The 12298-nt window shown below is 45.9% G+C and overlaps 1 protein-coding gene across 4 annotated transcripts in view; it reads right to left on the bottom strand.

The window, feature by feature from the left end:
• Positions 1-12298, bottom strand: part of GRIP1 (glutamate receptor interacting protein 1) — a 182394-nt gene that overhangs the window by 2617 nt on the left and 167479 nt on the right. For all 4 annotated transcript variants that reach the window (XM_044226314.1, XM_044226312.1, XM_044226313.1 and 1 more), the window contains one exon: positions 970-1116. In XM_044226314.1, the coding sequence (XP_044082249.1) occupies positions 970-1116 (147 nt within the window). The remainder of the gene's footprint in view (positions 1-969; positions 1117-12298) is intronic.

The following is a 12298-nucleotide window of genomic DNA, read 5'->3' as shown; positions in this document are numbered from 1 at the left end:
CCCCATTCTACTCCAATCCACCCATAGTATTATTCTATTGTCGCTCTCAATTACGAACGATGTCATTATTCTGCTTAAGAAGTTGATATCCTTGAGGGTTAAATCCAAGAGCTTTCTCGTGGCATTCAAGGCCCTCACAGTCTGAATCTACTTTATAATAGTCTCACTGTCTATGGAAGGAGGGACAGCATATCCCCAATTTAGCGATTGGGAAGAGCCACAGAGTGGTTAAGTAACCATTAATTCAGCAAATATTTATTAATTCAACAAATACTACAGTATCTGTGAAAAATGAAAGCATCCCATAATGCCAAGATAAGACCAACTGTTCTGCTGCCATTGTAAAAATAACCAGAATTTGTTTTAAAACTACCTAACTGGTCAATGATAACGCGCCTTGGTGAACACGTGTTGGAAAGCCAACCGCCCTTAGTACAGCCTCGTGCTCTGAAAGTCAACTCTTTGGTTCTGGACTCATTCCAGCTAAACACACTCTCAAGACTGATGTCAACCCTCCCTTTTGCCTACAAAATGCTATTCCTAAAAATTGTGAATAAAATCAGGGATGGGCTTGGTTCACTGAAATTATTCCTGACCATGACAGCATTCTGCTCACTAAACAAGATCTGGCTTTTCGCTTTCAGAGAAATTGTGTGAGACATTGAGATATCAAGTATTGTATAAGGGGAAATGGGAGCATAAGTTCTCAAGAAGTTTATAATCTGCTGGGGAACATATACAGGAAACCAGACAATTTTGATTAACTGGTAAATTCTACCTAAAGAGAAAGTTTCTACCCCATATAGGAGACAATTTTGATTAACTGGTAAATTCTACCTAAAGAGAAAGTTTCTACCCCATATAGGAAGGGCCCCTAATCTCATCTTGAGGCCAAGAAAGATGGGCAGGCATTGATCAAGTAAGACTTTGAGAAGTGAAATTAAGCAAAAAGGTCACCTGCGGTCTTACCTGTAAGAGTCTATCATAGGGCTTTAAGCCACCAAGATCTCCTGGCCCAGCTGGGCGAATATTCTTGACATACACTCCTTTCTCCAGCAAGCCATCTGCGACGCTGAACCCAAAGTCCTCCATGTCAGAGCTCTTGTACAGGGTCACCTGGAAAGTGAGAGCATGCGAAGGACGCATTCAGCTTGGCTGCAGACTTTTGTGTGTGAAACTTCTTGTCCAGCAATCTTTGCAAATTAATTTATTCAGTAACATCATAGACTTGTAATATATTAGGCAGCTCCTTCTTCCCTTCTCAGAGAACAGGCTTGGAATTTGTCAAGTCCCACCCAGAACTGAGAAGGAAGGAGAAGGGAAAAAGCTGTCCTCCCCTCTCCCCACCCCACGCCCACCCCCGGCAGGTGCACTTCTCTGTTTTCTTGGAGCGGCACGCTGCTGTCCCAAGCAGCCAGCAGCAGCCCATTGCACCTGCTGGGTGTCAGGACAAAGCCAAAGGCCCTTCCTTCCTGCCCACCCTGCCTGATGCTGCTCTGGGGACAGTGCTCAGTGTATCACCTTCCTTTGAGCAAATGCCAGCCTGGAGCCCATCATTTGATTTGTTCTGGTATTCCAATCAATGTCAGTACTGACCACAAATTGAGTTAAAAGAGCTGAAAGTGTTCTTGTAACCAACATGTTGCTCTGGGGTCCAGCTTGACTAGCAACCAGGCTTTGGTTTAGCAACTCAAGTCCTTCACCCTTCCTGGATATGGGCCTCACTGGTGCCCTCCGCTCCTACAGCCACCTGCCAGCCAAGGCTTCCCCCGATCCTTGTGCCTCCCATCTGACCACCTGGAAGAGTTAGTCTGAGGCTCAGACATTCAGCCAATCATGCAAACATTCACCAACTGTGGACTGAGTCCCTACCCTGTTCTAAGGACGGCTCTGGGTGCTGGGGGACAGCAGTGAATGAGAGAGAGAAAAGGCTGCCTTCCAGAGGCAAACACATTTCTGTGTAATATTTACAGATCACCTGCTGGCCAGGCCCTGCCAGGAGGCATATGAAGTACTTGGTGCTCATTTAATGTCTTAAGCTGGTCACTGATGTCACTAGGTTTTGCCTGATGCCTTCCATATAAACAGATGCCCTCTTCAAGTACTGATCTGGGCTGATACATTGTTTTACTCTAATTTCTTTAAAAAAAGGGTTTTATTTTCACTCAACTACATGAATATTTTCTTGTAAAATAGTAAAAACTTCAGGGCTCCAGAGGGCCAAAGGTAAAGATAAAACAGGTCCATTTTTTTATACCCAGCTAGTTTATTTCAGAGAAGTAGAGAATACTGAAGGAACTACAAAAAATGGTGTTAATGGTTGTTGTTGTTGTTGTTTTAAATTTTGCTGTGCTAAGAGCTAAAATATCAAGCTGGCTGAGTCTATACTACTCACCAGACAGCCCTTGTGGTTATTGCCATATTAGAGGTGAGGAAATTCAGTTTTACAGAGGTTAAGTCATTTGCCCAAGGTCACAAAGGTAATGAATAGTGGGGCCCCTGTTTGTCTGATTCCAGACACTAAACACTTAACCATTCTACACTACTGTCACTCAAAAAGCTTTATTTTCTAGGTTTTAAGATATGCTTTATTTTTTAGCTTTATTTTTCATATTTTAAAATCTCTGAAATCAGGTGTGTTTCATAATCCATGGCTCCTTAGAGCCTATGAATTAAGATATATAAATGTTCTATTGCCACCTGCCTCTTTCCTACAAGGGCACTAGAAGGAAACGGGCCACAAGTCTGCTGCAACTTTGTTTAAAGAGGAAAAAAAAAATGTGCTTTGCAAGTTCCAGTGAGGTCCAGAAACAACACCATCTCTCAGGAGCATGTTAAAATGCCGAGTCTCAGACCTTGCCCTGACTCACTTGACTTGGCCACTGCAGATCCCTGGGTATCCCTGCTGGGTGTGGTTCTGGGCATACAGGGGGGCTATCACACGCTCTGAAAAGACGAATCAAGGGAACTAAGGTTTAATGGGATGATACTCTTTGCAGGCTCATTCCGTCATTGTGTGTGTAAATGTGTGTATGTGTGTGTCGCTTAGTAAAACCCAGCCCCCGTGAGACATGGACTGTGATAATGCACGGGAGAGATGGAGGTTCAAACTGCATGAGTGAGAGCATTCCCTCCCCACCAAAACTCAGGAGGGGACGGGGAGTCTTTTGGTGATCTGGGCTCAGATGGGTCTTAGAGAGTATGTGGAAGAGGCACCCAGATCCCAAGCTCCTTGAGGTGAGGAAAGAATCTTTTTTTTAGTTCACTGATACCTTGAATGCCTAAAATGATGTCTGCCACATAGTAGGGTTAGTGCTTGTCAAATAATGAAATGACTAGGTTTTGTTTTTTGTTTTTTGACAAACTTTTTTAAAAAAAATTAGTTTTGGAGGTAGAGTTTAGTGATTCATCAGTTGTATCTAACACCCAGTGCCTTCCTTAATACCCGTCAACCAGTTACCCCATTCCAGTCCCCCCCACACCGCCACCTCCCCTCCAGCAACCCTGTTTGCTTCCTATAAAGTCCAGCATCTCTTGTGGTTTGTGGTTGAAATTATAAGCCAGTTCGAATTGGCTAAGATGTGCTGTGAGCTTGAACCAAGAGGGATTTAATTCAAGCGGCGCCCCACCTTCTCCCGCCCCAGGGCTCTGCGGGGAATTCTCAAGGCTCCCCCAGGAGGGGGGCTGGGGTCCGGGCCAGTTCGAAGTTCCAATGGCGCCACCGTGTGGTCACCGAGGTTAAACATCGCAGCCAAGCCGGCCCTGCCTAAGGGCTGAGGAAGCTCTGGGAATATGAAAGCACATGGAGGGTTAGAAACTTCTCCACAGAGAAGTGGTTCAAACCCAAGTGTAGTGGCTGTGAAGCTCAGATATCCCCACGGCACACCTTCTCTATACCTAGAAGGTGGTTGATTAATAAGCACTCATTATAGAGAAGAATTTTGAGGTTCCTCTCTAGTTATGATTTGGCCTCAGGCCACAGGATAGGAAGAGTCCTGCCTCTTTCCTAAGGCGGGGCAGAAAAAATTTTTAACTTCCAGTTTTGTTGTGATATAATTGACATACAGCTCTGTATAAGCTTAAGGTAGCATCATGATTTGACACACACACACACATATATATATATATATATATATATATATCAAAATCATTACCACAGTAAGTTTAGTTAGGAGAAAGTTATTTTTTAATGGAAAACATTCAAAATGTATTCAAGAGCAGAGAGGCTAGAACAAACAACGATTCCCCATGTGCTCATCTCCCAGATCCAAAAACCATCAAGAGCTTGCCCCATGGGCTCCACCCCCCTTCTTTCTTCTTCTTCTTTGGGGGATTATTTTAAGGCAAATGCCAATCCTTAAGTCATTTCACTCCTACATACCTCAGGATGACTGTCTAAAAAAGAAAGATCACTCTTTTTACATACCCTGGATGTACGAATTCATTCACAAATTCACCGATTCCCTGATATCCTCCAATACCTAGTCCATAATGAAACGTCCCTGATCGTCTCAAAAGTGGTTTTTAGAGTTTTTTTTTTTTTTTTTTTTTTTTTTTTTCAGATCAGTATCCCAAGGTCAACGCAGTAGCATGAGTTTTCTAGAAGTCCTCTTGTCTAGAGCATGGCACCACGCTGCTGATTTATTGCCGGGAACTGTATTTGTCCTGCACTGTGTTCTTCCAGTCCTTGTGTCCCTCTACATGGAAGTGACCCTGGCTGGGTCCTTGACTGGAGTCAGAGTCAGCTTTGTGGGGAGGGATGTGAATGGATCACGGATACGACAGGGTGCTCCCTACGACATCACAAGATTCAATGTCTAGTTGTCCCACTTTGGGTGGGTCCAGGGGAGGACAGCTTAATGCCTTCATTGGAAGGCTCCCCCTCTCATCTAAATGGTTTTTTTTTTTTTAAGATTTTGCTGATTTATTTGACAGAGAGAGATCACAAGCGGGCAGAGAGGCAGGCAGAGAGAGAGAGGAGAAGCAGGCTCCCTGCTGAGCAGAGAGCCCGATGCGGGACTCGATCCCAGGATCCTGAGATCATGACCTGAGCTGAAGGCAGCGGCTTAACCCACTGAGCCACCCAGGCACCCTCATCTAAATGTTTTTGACCATTGATGACCAGTGTCTGAATAATTTCATTAGGGGTTACAGAGTGATAGTCTTTTTCTAATCTCATAATATCTTCCATATTTGTTAGCTAGAATTCTTTCATAAAGAACTGTCCTCTCTTCAAACAGTGCTTTTTATTCTGATGTGCACACTGATCTGCCAGAAAAGCAGAATGAATGTTAATTCTTTTCTTTCCTTTTTAGTATAGGGCATTAGTACACTAAACACTTCTAATGGTGTCCCAAAGACATCTTTTGTGTGTGCGGGGGATGACTTTCATTAAGTATCACTATGAACACATGGGTTTCATATAGATGTTTGTATTTCAAGTAATTTTCATCATTATTCTTTTGTGTGCTCAAATTTTCTCATCTTTGGCTAAGGGGAGTCTTTCAGGTTAACCTCTGTGTCCTTTTGATATGACTCATTTGTGGTGATAACTTTTTTGCTTTCTGGCTCAAGATCTCATGACTCATCATGAATATTTCTTGCTTCCAGTCTGGAATCAGCCACTCCTCCAAAGCACCTTCATTGGAGGAAACATTTTTAGGTCATATTCTAGTCCCCCCCCCACCCATCCTCATGCTCCTTTCTCAAAGGGAGGGAGTGAGGAATGGGGAAGGAAGGCCAAACTGGGGGCAGGAGGAGGAAGAGAAGTAAGAAATGGCTAACAGGATTGGTGATAGCCTGCCATTTGGGGGCCCTCTTTATTGGTAGATGAAATCTCTTTGCTCAAAGTTGCTGCTTCTATGGCCCTCTTTGGCTTTGCCTGTGCCTTCTCTGTGGGATTTCTTGTCCTTCGGCACCGCATGCATCTTTGTTTCTAGTTGCGTGTGTTCTCACCATGTGACAAGCAGCCTGCCTGGGGCAGGGAAAATCACGGCTCCTAGAGGCTGGTGCCTCCTACTTCTCTGTTCCACTTGCTGCTAGATACAGGGGAAGGTGCTAGGGACCCTGTGCTCATGGCTGGTTGGGTAAGTAGGTTGGCATCTAAATGCCCTACAGTCCAGCCACTCTCTCAGTGCCTCCGAAAGTGAGGGCTGCAAAGCCTAGGCTTGCGATGGACATTAAGGAGCCCACTTCTTCGATCTGAGACCGGTTTTCTGACACAATGAACCAGGAGCCTTGCATGGGGGGGGGGAGGGGTACATTTAGTGCGGGCCTGGAATGACAGTGAAGTTCTTCATTGCTCAACTGGCCTGGTTCTAGGATGTCAGCTCCATCGCCAGAACTCAGGAGAGGCACCAAATACCGCCAACCCCAGTCAGTGGGTAATACATTAACGAAAGTATTCGAAGTTGGATGTCAGCCGGAGCAGGTTAACGGATTAGCTCCCTGAAGGTCAGCGCTGCTGGCTGAGAGGCTTGGTGTTTCAGAGCCTTAGACCAGATGGCAAACTCTTCAAGATGAGAGGCTAATCAATGGTTTACATTTGAGATGAATCTGTTTCTCTGGAAGGATTTCCTAAGGTTAGAGGAAACGGAATTTTCATAGCCAACTCTATTGATCTCCTGGAGAGAGCCAATAACAAAAAAGAAATTATTTTAAAGTGACACAACAGATAAGATTCCTGGAATCAATAATTCACAAAAATGGGGAGTACAGCTAGCCGCTCTCACGGCAGCGACCATCAATTTGCCGTGTCACTGCTGCCCTCCTGCTCGTGTGGAGATTGGTGGTAGTTCCTTCTGATTTATTTCCTATCCAAAAAGAATCCAAAGGATTCCAAGGCTTAAGTCTTTTTTTTTTTTTTGCCACAGATGAATTCCTTACTCAGGCACTTTCTTCTATATGATTGCTTTTGAACTAGTAACTCTGTGCAGCAGAATTATTCCCTTCCTGTTAATGAGAACACTGACTCTTAAAGAAGGTGATGGACGTACTTGTCTAGTTGTGATACAGAAGCTCTGGGAGGCAGGAGTGGAAAAGTATCTGACCTCATTTACTGTGTTCCTTCCACTACATTGTCATTTTTTTCCCCCTGGACATATAATCTCCTAACTGGTCAGGCAGCCTTTATCCATTTCCAACTGCCCAACCAGCTAAAGATGAATAATTGATCATGCCTGCTACATTTCTTCTGATCGGGGCCCCTTTGTGCCTTTCCCTGAACGTCTGCATAAAGTCCTGCTCTGCGAGCTCTTCGTGGTCCACTCTGGCTCATGGGAATCAAGATTCTTCACGTGGGGTCTCTGTTTTGTGCTGACCGGAAGATTCAGCTGCAAAACCTGGGCTATGAACCCAAGGCTAGATTTTCCTGTTCTGAAAAGGGCCAATGAGACTCTTGGAACATTAACTCTAGGCAAGAACGTGGTTCTACAAAGCTCGGTTCAATTTTAACTGTTCGCCACTGCACAGTGCAATTGTTTCTAACCCTCCTGAGAACAGAAGCTTTAACGGGAGGCGAAAGGGTTCACCACAATTCAAGCTGTGCCTTGTTTTCTATTTCTAAGCAAGTCTATTCACATGTCTGAACAATGTCCCCAAGGCAAAGAGTAGAATCCTAATGTTTCTGTCTTCGGTTTTGACACACGTGAAAATCTTTAAGTAGCAGAAGCAATTCTCCCTCCTTGGATTTTAAAGGTGATGTGTCTACTGTCTTGAGCAAGTCACAGCAAGTGACGGCTATCGCAGAAGCAGTTTCTAAGCCCTGGCCGCCTTCCTACCATTCAGTCCCTGGCCTGATGCCTTAAGGGCCAAACCAACACCTATTTCTCAGAGATGGTACTAGTTTCCCCATAAATCACCAGGCACTTGGGTTTATTCTTACAGACACCACTGGGGCAGCTTTCTTCCTTTAAACCTGCTAATTCAAGGAATGTTAGCTTTGAGGATAATCCTATATTCCTTGTGGGGCTGGAAGAAAAAAAAAAAGGTATGGCCTTCCCAACTGCATCCTTCCAGCCCAAGAGGAAGTGACTTCAGTTTTTGCCACTCAAAAGTGGGCATCAAGACAAGCTGGGTCGGGAAAGGCAGCTGCTGCCCTCCTGTCTGGGGAGCCTCGTTGGCAGAGGAGAGCAAGGGACAGCTGCTTCAAACACTGCCTCCTGCTGCTTCCTGGCAAGCGTGTGGCACCACAGGCTTGAAAAGTAGAGGCTCAACAAGGAGAGATTCAGTAGCTTGGAGACTGGCTTGGAGTAGGAGCAAGTAAGGGCTGACTTGGCCCTTGGAGAGCCAAGTCCTAGGCAAGGGAGTGTCACAGTTCTTAAGATCTGAGGTGGATTTATGTGCTGCTTCCCCCATTCATGTCAGAGCAACATCACCTCTCCCATTTCACATCACATCAAAGAGCAAAGAGCTAGATCTGTCTTCCAGGTTCTCCAGGAGATCAAACCGAGCCATGGGCACCTTGGTCCCCTAGTTATTGCCAACTCTGTGGTCTCAGAAGGCAGTTAGTTAGGTTCTAACAGGATGTCTGGAGGCCAGCGCCGAGGAAGCCATGGCCAGCTATCAGGAAAGTCAGAGGCCCATCCTGGCAGCCCTCTGCAAGAAGCTGGACCAAACCAGACAAGCCCAAGATGGCGGATGCCATGACAGGAAACCCCTGACCAAGGAAGGAAGGAAACACATGAAACTCTGCATCTCCACCCGCTGTTAACAACTGTCAATAAAAAACAAAAACCCAAACTCCAGAGTGCGCAGCAGCTCCCTTGCTCTCTCTCTCGCTCTCTCTCTCTCTCTCTCTCTCACTTGCCTGATCTCCCATCTCCAGAGTATACTTTCACTTTAATACACTTCAATGTTTGTGTCACTTGTCCACCATGTTGTGTGCCATTTATTCTTGAATTCTTCCGTAAGGAGACCAAGAAACTTTGGCAACATCTTTGGGATAAACTGAGTGGAGGCCCCAGGGCCCAGGGTCTCTTTCCCCAGTTCACCCAGCAACCCTGCCCCCGGCCCCTTCCCCTTGCCACAGCCACCACCAAGTTAGTTGGCTGGCAGAGTCTCTGTTCCAGGGTTTTTCTCAGGACTGCCCACTGGTTACTCAGCACCTGCTCCTTCTGCTTCTGCTTTCAGGCTCCAAGCTCTGCCCTGGCCTGGCTCTCCTCCAGTTCTTGACCCTTCCGATTCCCTCTGCACCCCACCAACCTCTGTTCTCCTCAGATCTATGGGCCTCCTTGCTCCAGGGGCCACCTACTTCGCTGGGTGGGAGGCATGCCTTCCACTCATCCTCTGGCCCTGTGGGAATGCAGGGCCAGGATCTCGCTGCCATTCAGGAAGCATGACAAGTTACATAGAACAGACCAGACCCCTGCTGCACTGAGCGCTGACAGTCTCCATTTTCTTCCTCGTTCCAGGTGTTGCTGTGGTCAGACACGTCAAAGATCCTCAGAACAAGGAGAGAGCTCTGTGTCTATCTAAGGGAAAGAAAGAAACAAGCCCTAGGCAAGACCATTATCAATGTACTCCTTATGATAGCCAGACAGGTCAGAGGACAGAACAGGGGGGAAGGAAGACGTTGGGCAGGCTACTCTCCAAGGACCAGGGGACCAGAGTGACCCTCAGAGAGCAAGCCATTTGTGAGTGAACATCCTAGATAAAATACAATATCTTACAACCTATAAATGAATATATTTGATCACCACAGAGAGACATAAAAACATGAGGAAGATATGCATGATCTCCGGCCAGAGCTAGACTTAAAGGAAGCTATTAACATTTCTGAAGAGGTCCTCGACCAAGTGCCAAGATGAAGATCAAAAACTAGGAAGTAACGCACACTGGAGCCCTGACACCGCCGGAGGGTCATCTGGGTCTGGGGGACTGTAACTTTGTTGGGATTTACATTTCTAGTGCCCAGAGCTCAGGCCCAGCCAAGGCGGATGGCAACTTGCTAAAAGGTAGTGAGATGCAGACTGAGGAGGCCACGTAGAGTTGCAGATGAAAAGACGACCTCAGAGGCTTGGCTTTTATTTCTCTATAAAAGTCACTGGGCAGCTTTAATCCCAGCTCGGAAATCTTATTCTAGCATTCTTCCTTCCCTCCTCCTCGCCGCTGCCACTGACGGAGACCTATCCATCCCTTTGGACAAGCTTTATCGTCCCATGGTCATTTCCCTTCATAGGGTTAAACAAGCATAGGAAAATTTTTGACATGAGCCAATCATTTCTCTGAGAATTATATTGGGGCCTCTAGGTGGCTCAGTGTTAAGTGACTGACTCTTGATTTTGGCTCAGGTCATGATCTCAGGCTTGTAAGGTCGAGCCCTAGTGACCAGCCCCAGGCTCAGCTGGGAGTCTGCTTAAGATTCTCATTCTCGGGGCGCCTGGGTGGCTCAGTGGGTTAAGCTGCTGCCTTCGGCTCAGCTCATGATCTCAGGGTCCTGGGATCAAGTCCCGCATCGGGCTCTCTACTCGGCAGGGAGCCTGCTTCTCCCTCTCTCCCTCTCTGCCTCCCTCTCTACCTGCCGCTCTGCCTCCTTGTGATCTCTATGTCAAATAAATAAATAAAATCTTAAAAAAAAAAAAAGATTCTCACCCTCTGTCCCTGCCCCCTCAAATAATATTTTTTTAAAAAGAACTATATCTTTTACATTGCATTGCCCCTGTATGTTTTAATAGGACCATAGACAAAGGAAGCTGAGGGAATCCATTCCAAGGACTGTCAGGGCTGAATACCGTTACTTATTTAAAGCATATAATGTAGACTCCAACCCTTATTCTACAATTCCACGTTCCCCCAACAACCTTCTGATGATCAGCCGGCCCTGGTTTTACAGGGAGAGCATATGTTCATCAGACTGAGGTAGTGACTGGTAACGAGACACTCATCCACCTGTCCGCACACAGATTTCCACCCTGGTTTACATCTCCATCTCGGGGGCTCTGAGGCTGAATCCGCTCTTTAGGCTGGGAGGCTGTGGAGACCTCATTTTCTGGGTGTCTGCCTGACTGAGGTGAGACTCGGAAGGACGGCGACTTCCCCAGGGGCAATGCTATTTGTGAAGGCTCCTCTCCTGAGCAGGATCCTGCCCCCTCCTTTGCTAAAGGAGAAAACCAAGGTTCCGAGAAGGGACATGGCTGCTGCCTGTCAGACTGTGACCAAACCTCAGTCTGCCTGACGACAAAGTCTGTGTTCTTTCTAATTTACCCCTCTTCACCTGGAGGAAGAGAAACTGGAGCTAGCAAAGAGGGGTAGGCAAAAGCAGAAGGTGCGTCTATCCAGTGTGTCATTTTTAGCTTCTCGTGACTTCCACAGTAAGACAATTCGACACAAGCTCTTTGGAGAAGGTCGAGGCCTGCCATGAAGACTCATCTGATCTGGAGTACCAACTCCAAATATCTGGTGAAGAAAGACACTTGTGTCTGAATAAGATATGTTCTGCCATTTCTTATTTCCTCCTGGGGCTGAGCCTCTCTTCTCGACTCGGGGAGAATACTGCAGAAGAAGCTGCCATCAGGCACTGCAAGGGACCCTCCTTACAAGGACAAGAACAACTTTCTCATATCAAGAAAAACAAAGCTTCCCTCTCAAAGCATTCAGATACATTGAAAATGCAAGTTGAACTTGGCTGGGGGAAAAGTTGACAGCAGCCAAAGCAGCTATAAGAAACACGGGGGTGGGGGGCACCTGGGTGGCTCAGTGGGTTAAAGGCTCTGCCTTCAGCTCAGGTCATGATCTCAGAGTCCTGGGATCAAGCCCTGCATCAGGCTCTCTGCTCAGCGGAGAGCCTGCTTCCCCCTCTCTCCCTCTGCCTGCCTCTCTGCCTACTTGTGATCTCTGTCTGTCAAATAAATAAATAAAATCTTTAAAAAATAAATAAATAAAAAATAAAGGGGGGTCCTAGCAGATGATTTCAATATCCCCGGGTCATGCCACCAGCAGCCATAAATAAATGCAGATGCTGAAAAGGATTTTTAAAAACCTTTCTGTAAAATGTAAATACAAATAACTACATACAGTTAAGGAATATGATTTTATTTAAAAACACAAATGACAGGGCAAAAGGAAATGTTCAAATGACCAAAAGAAAAAAAAAAAGGAGCCAAATGTTCTGAATGTGGGGAACTTTCTATTCTACAGAAGAAAAATCTTTTTTGCTTCAAAGTATGCAAAGAAGTAAGGCGAGACTTCATCTCAGAAATAGATTAAGTGGACATAAAGGATATTTAAGCATCAGAAGGGAAAGCAGGGCTATCAATGAACTATAGCAAGATCACAGGCTCCTTATCTGTAAAGAGAAAGA

This window comes from Neovison vison, chromosome 12 (assembly GCF_020171115.1).
Source record: "Neovison vison isolate M4711 chromosome 12, ASM_NN_V1, whole genome shotgun sequence".
Taxonomy (NCBI): Eukaryota; Metazoa; Chordata; class Mammalia; order Carnivora; family Mustelidae; genus Neogale; species Neogale vison.
This window is presented reverse-complemented; position numbering and strand designations above follow the sequence as displayed.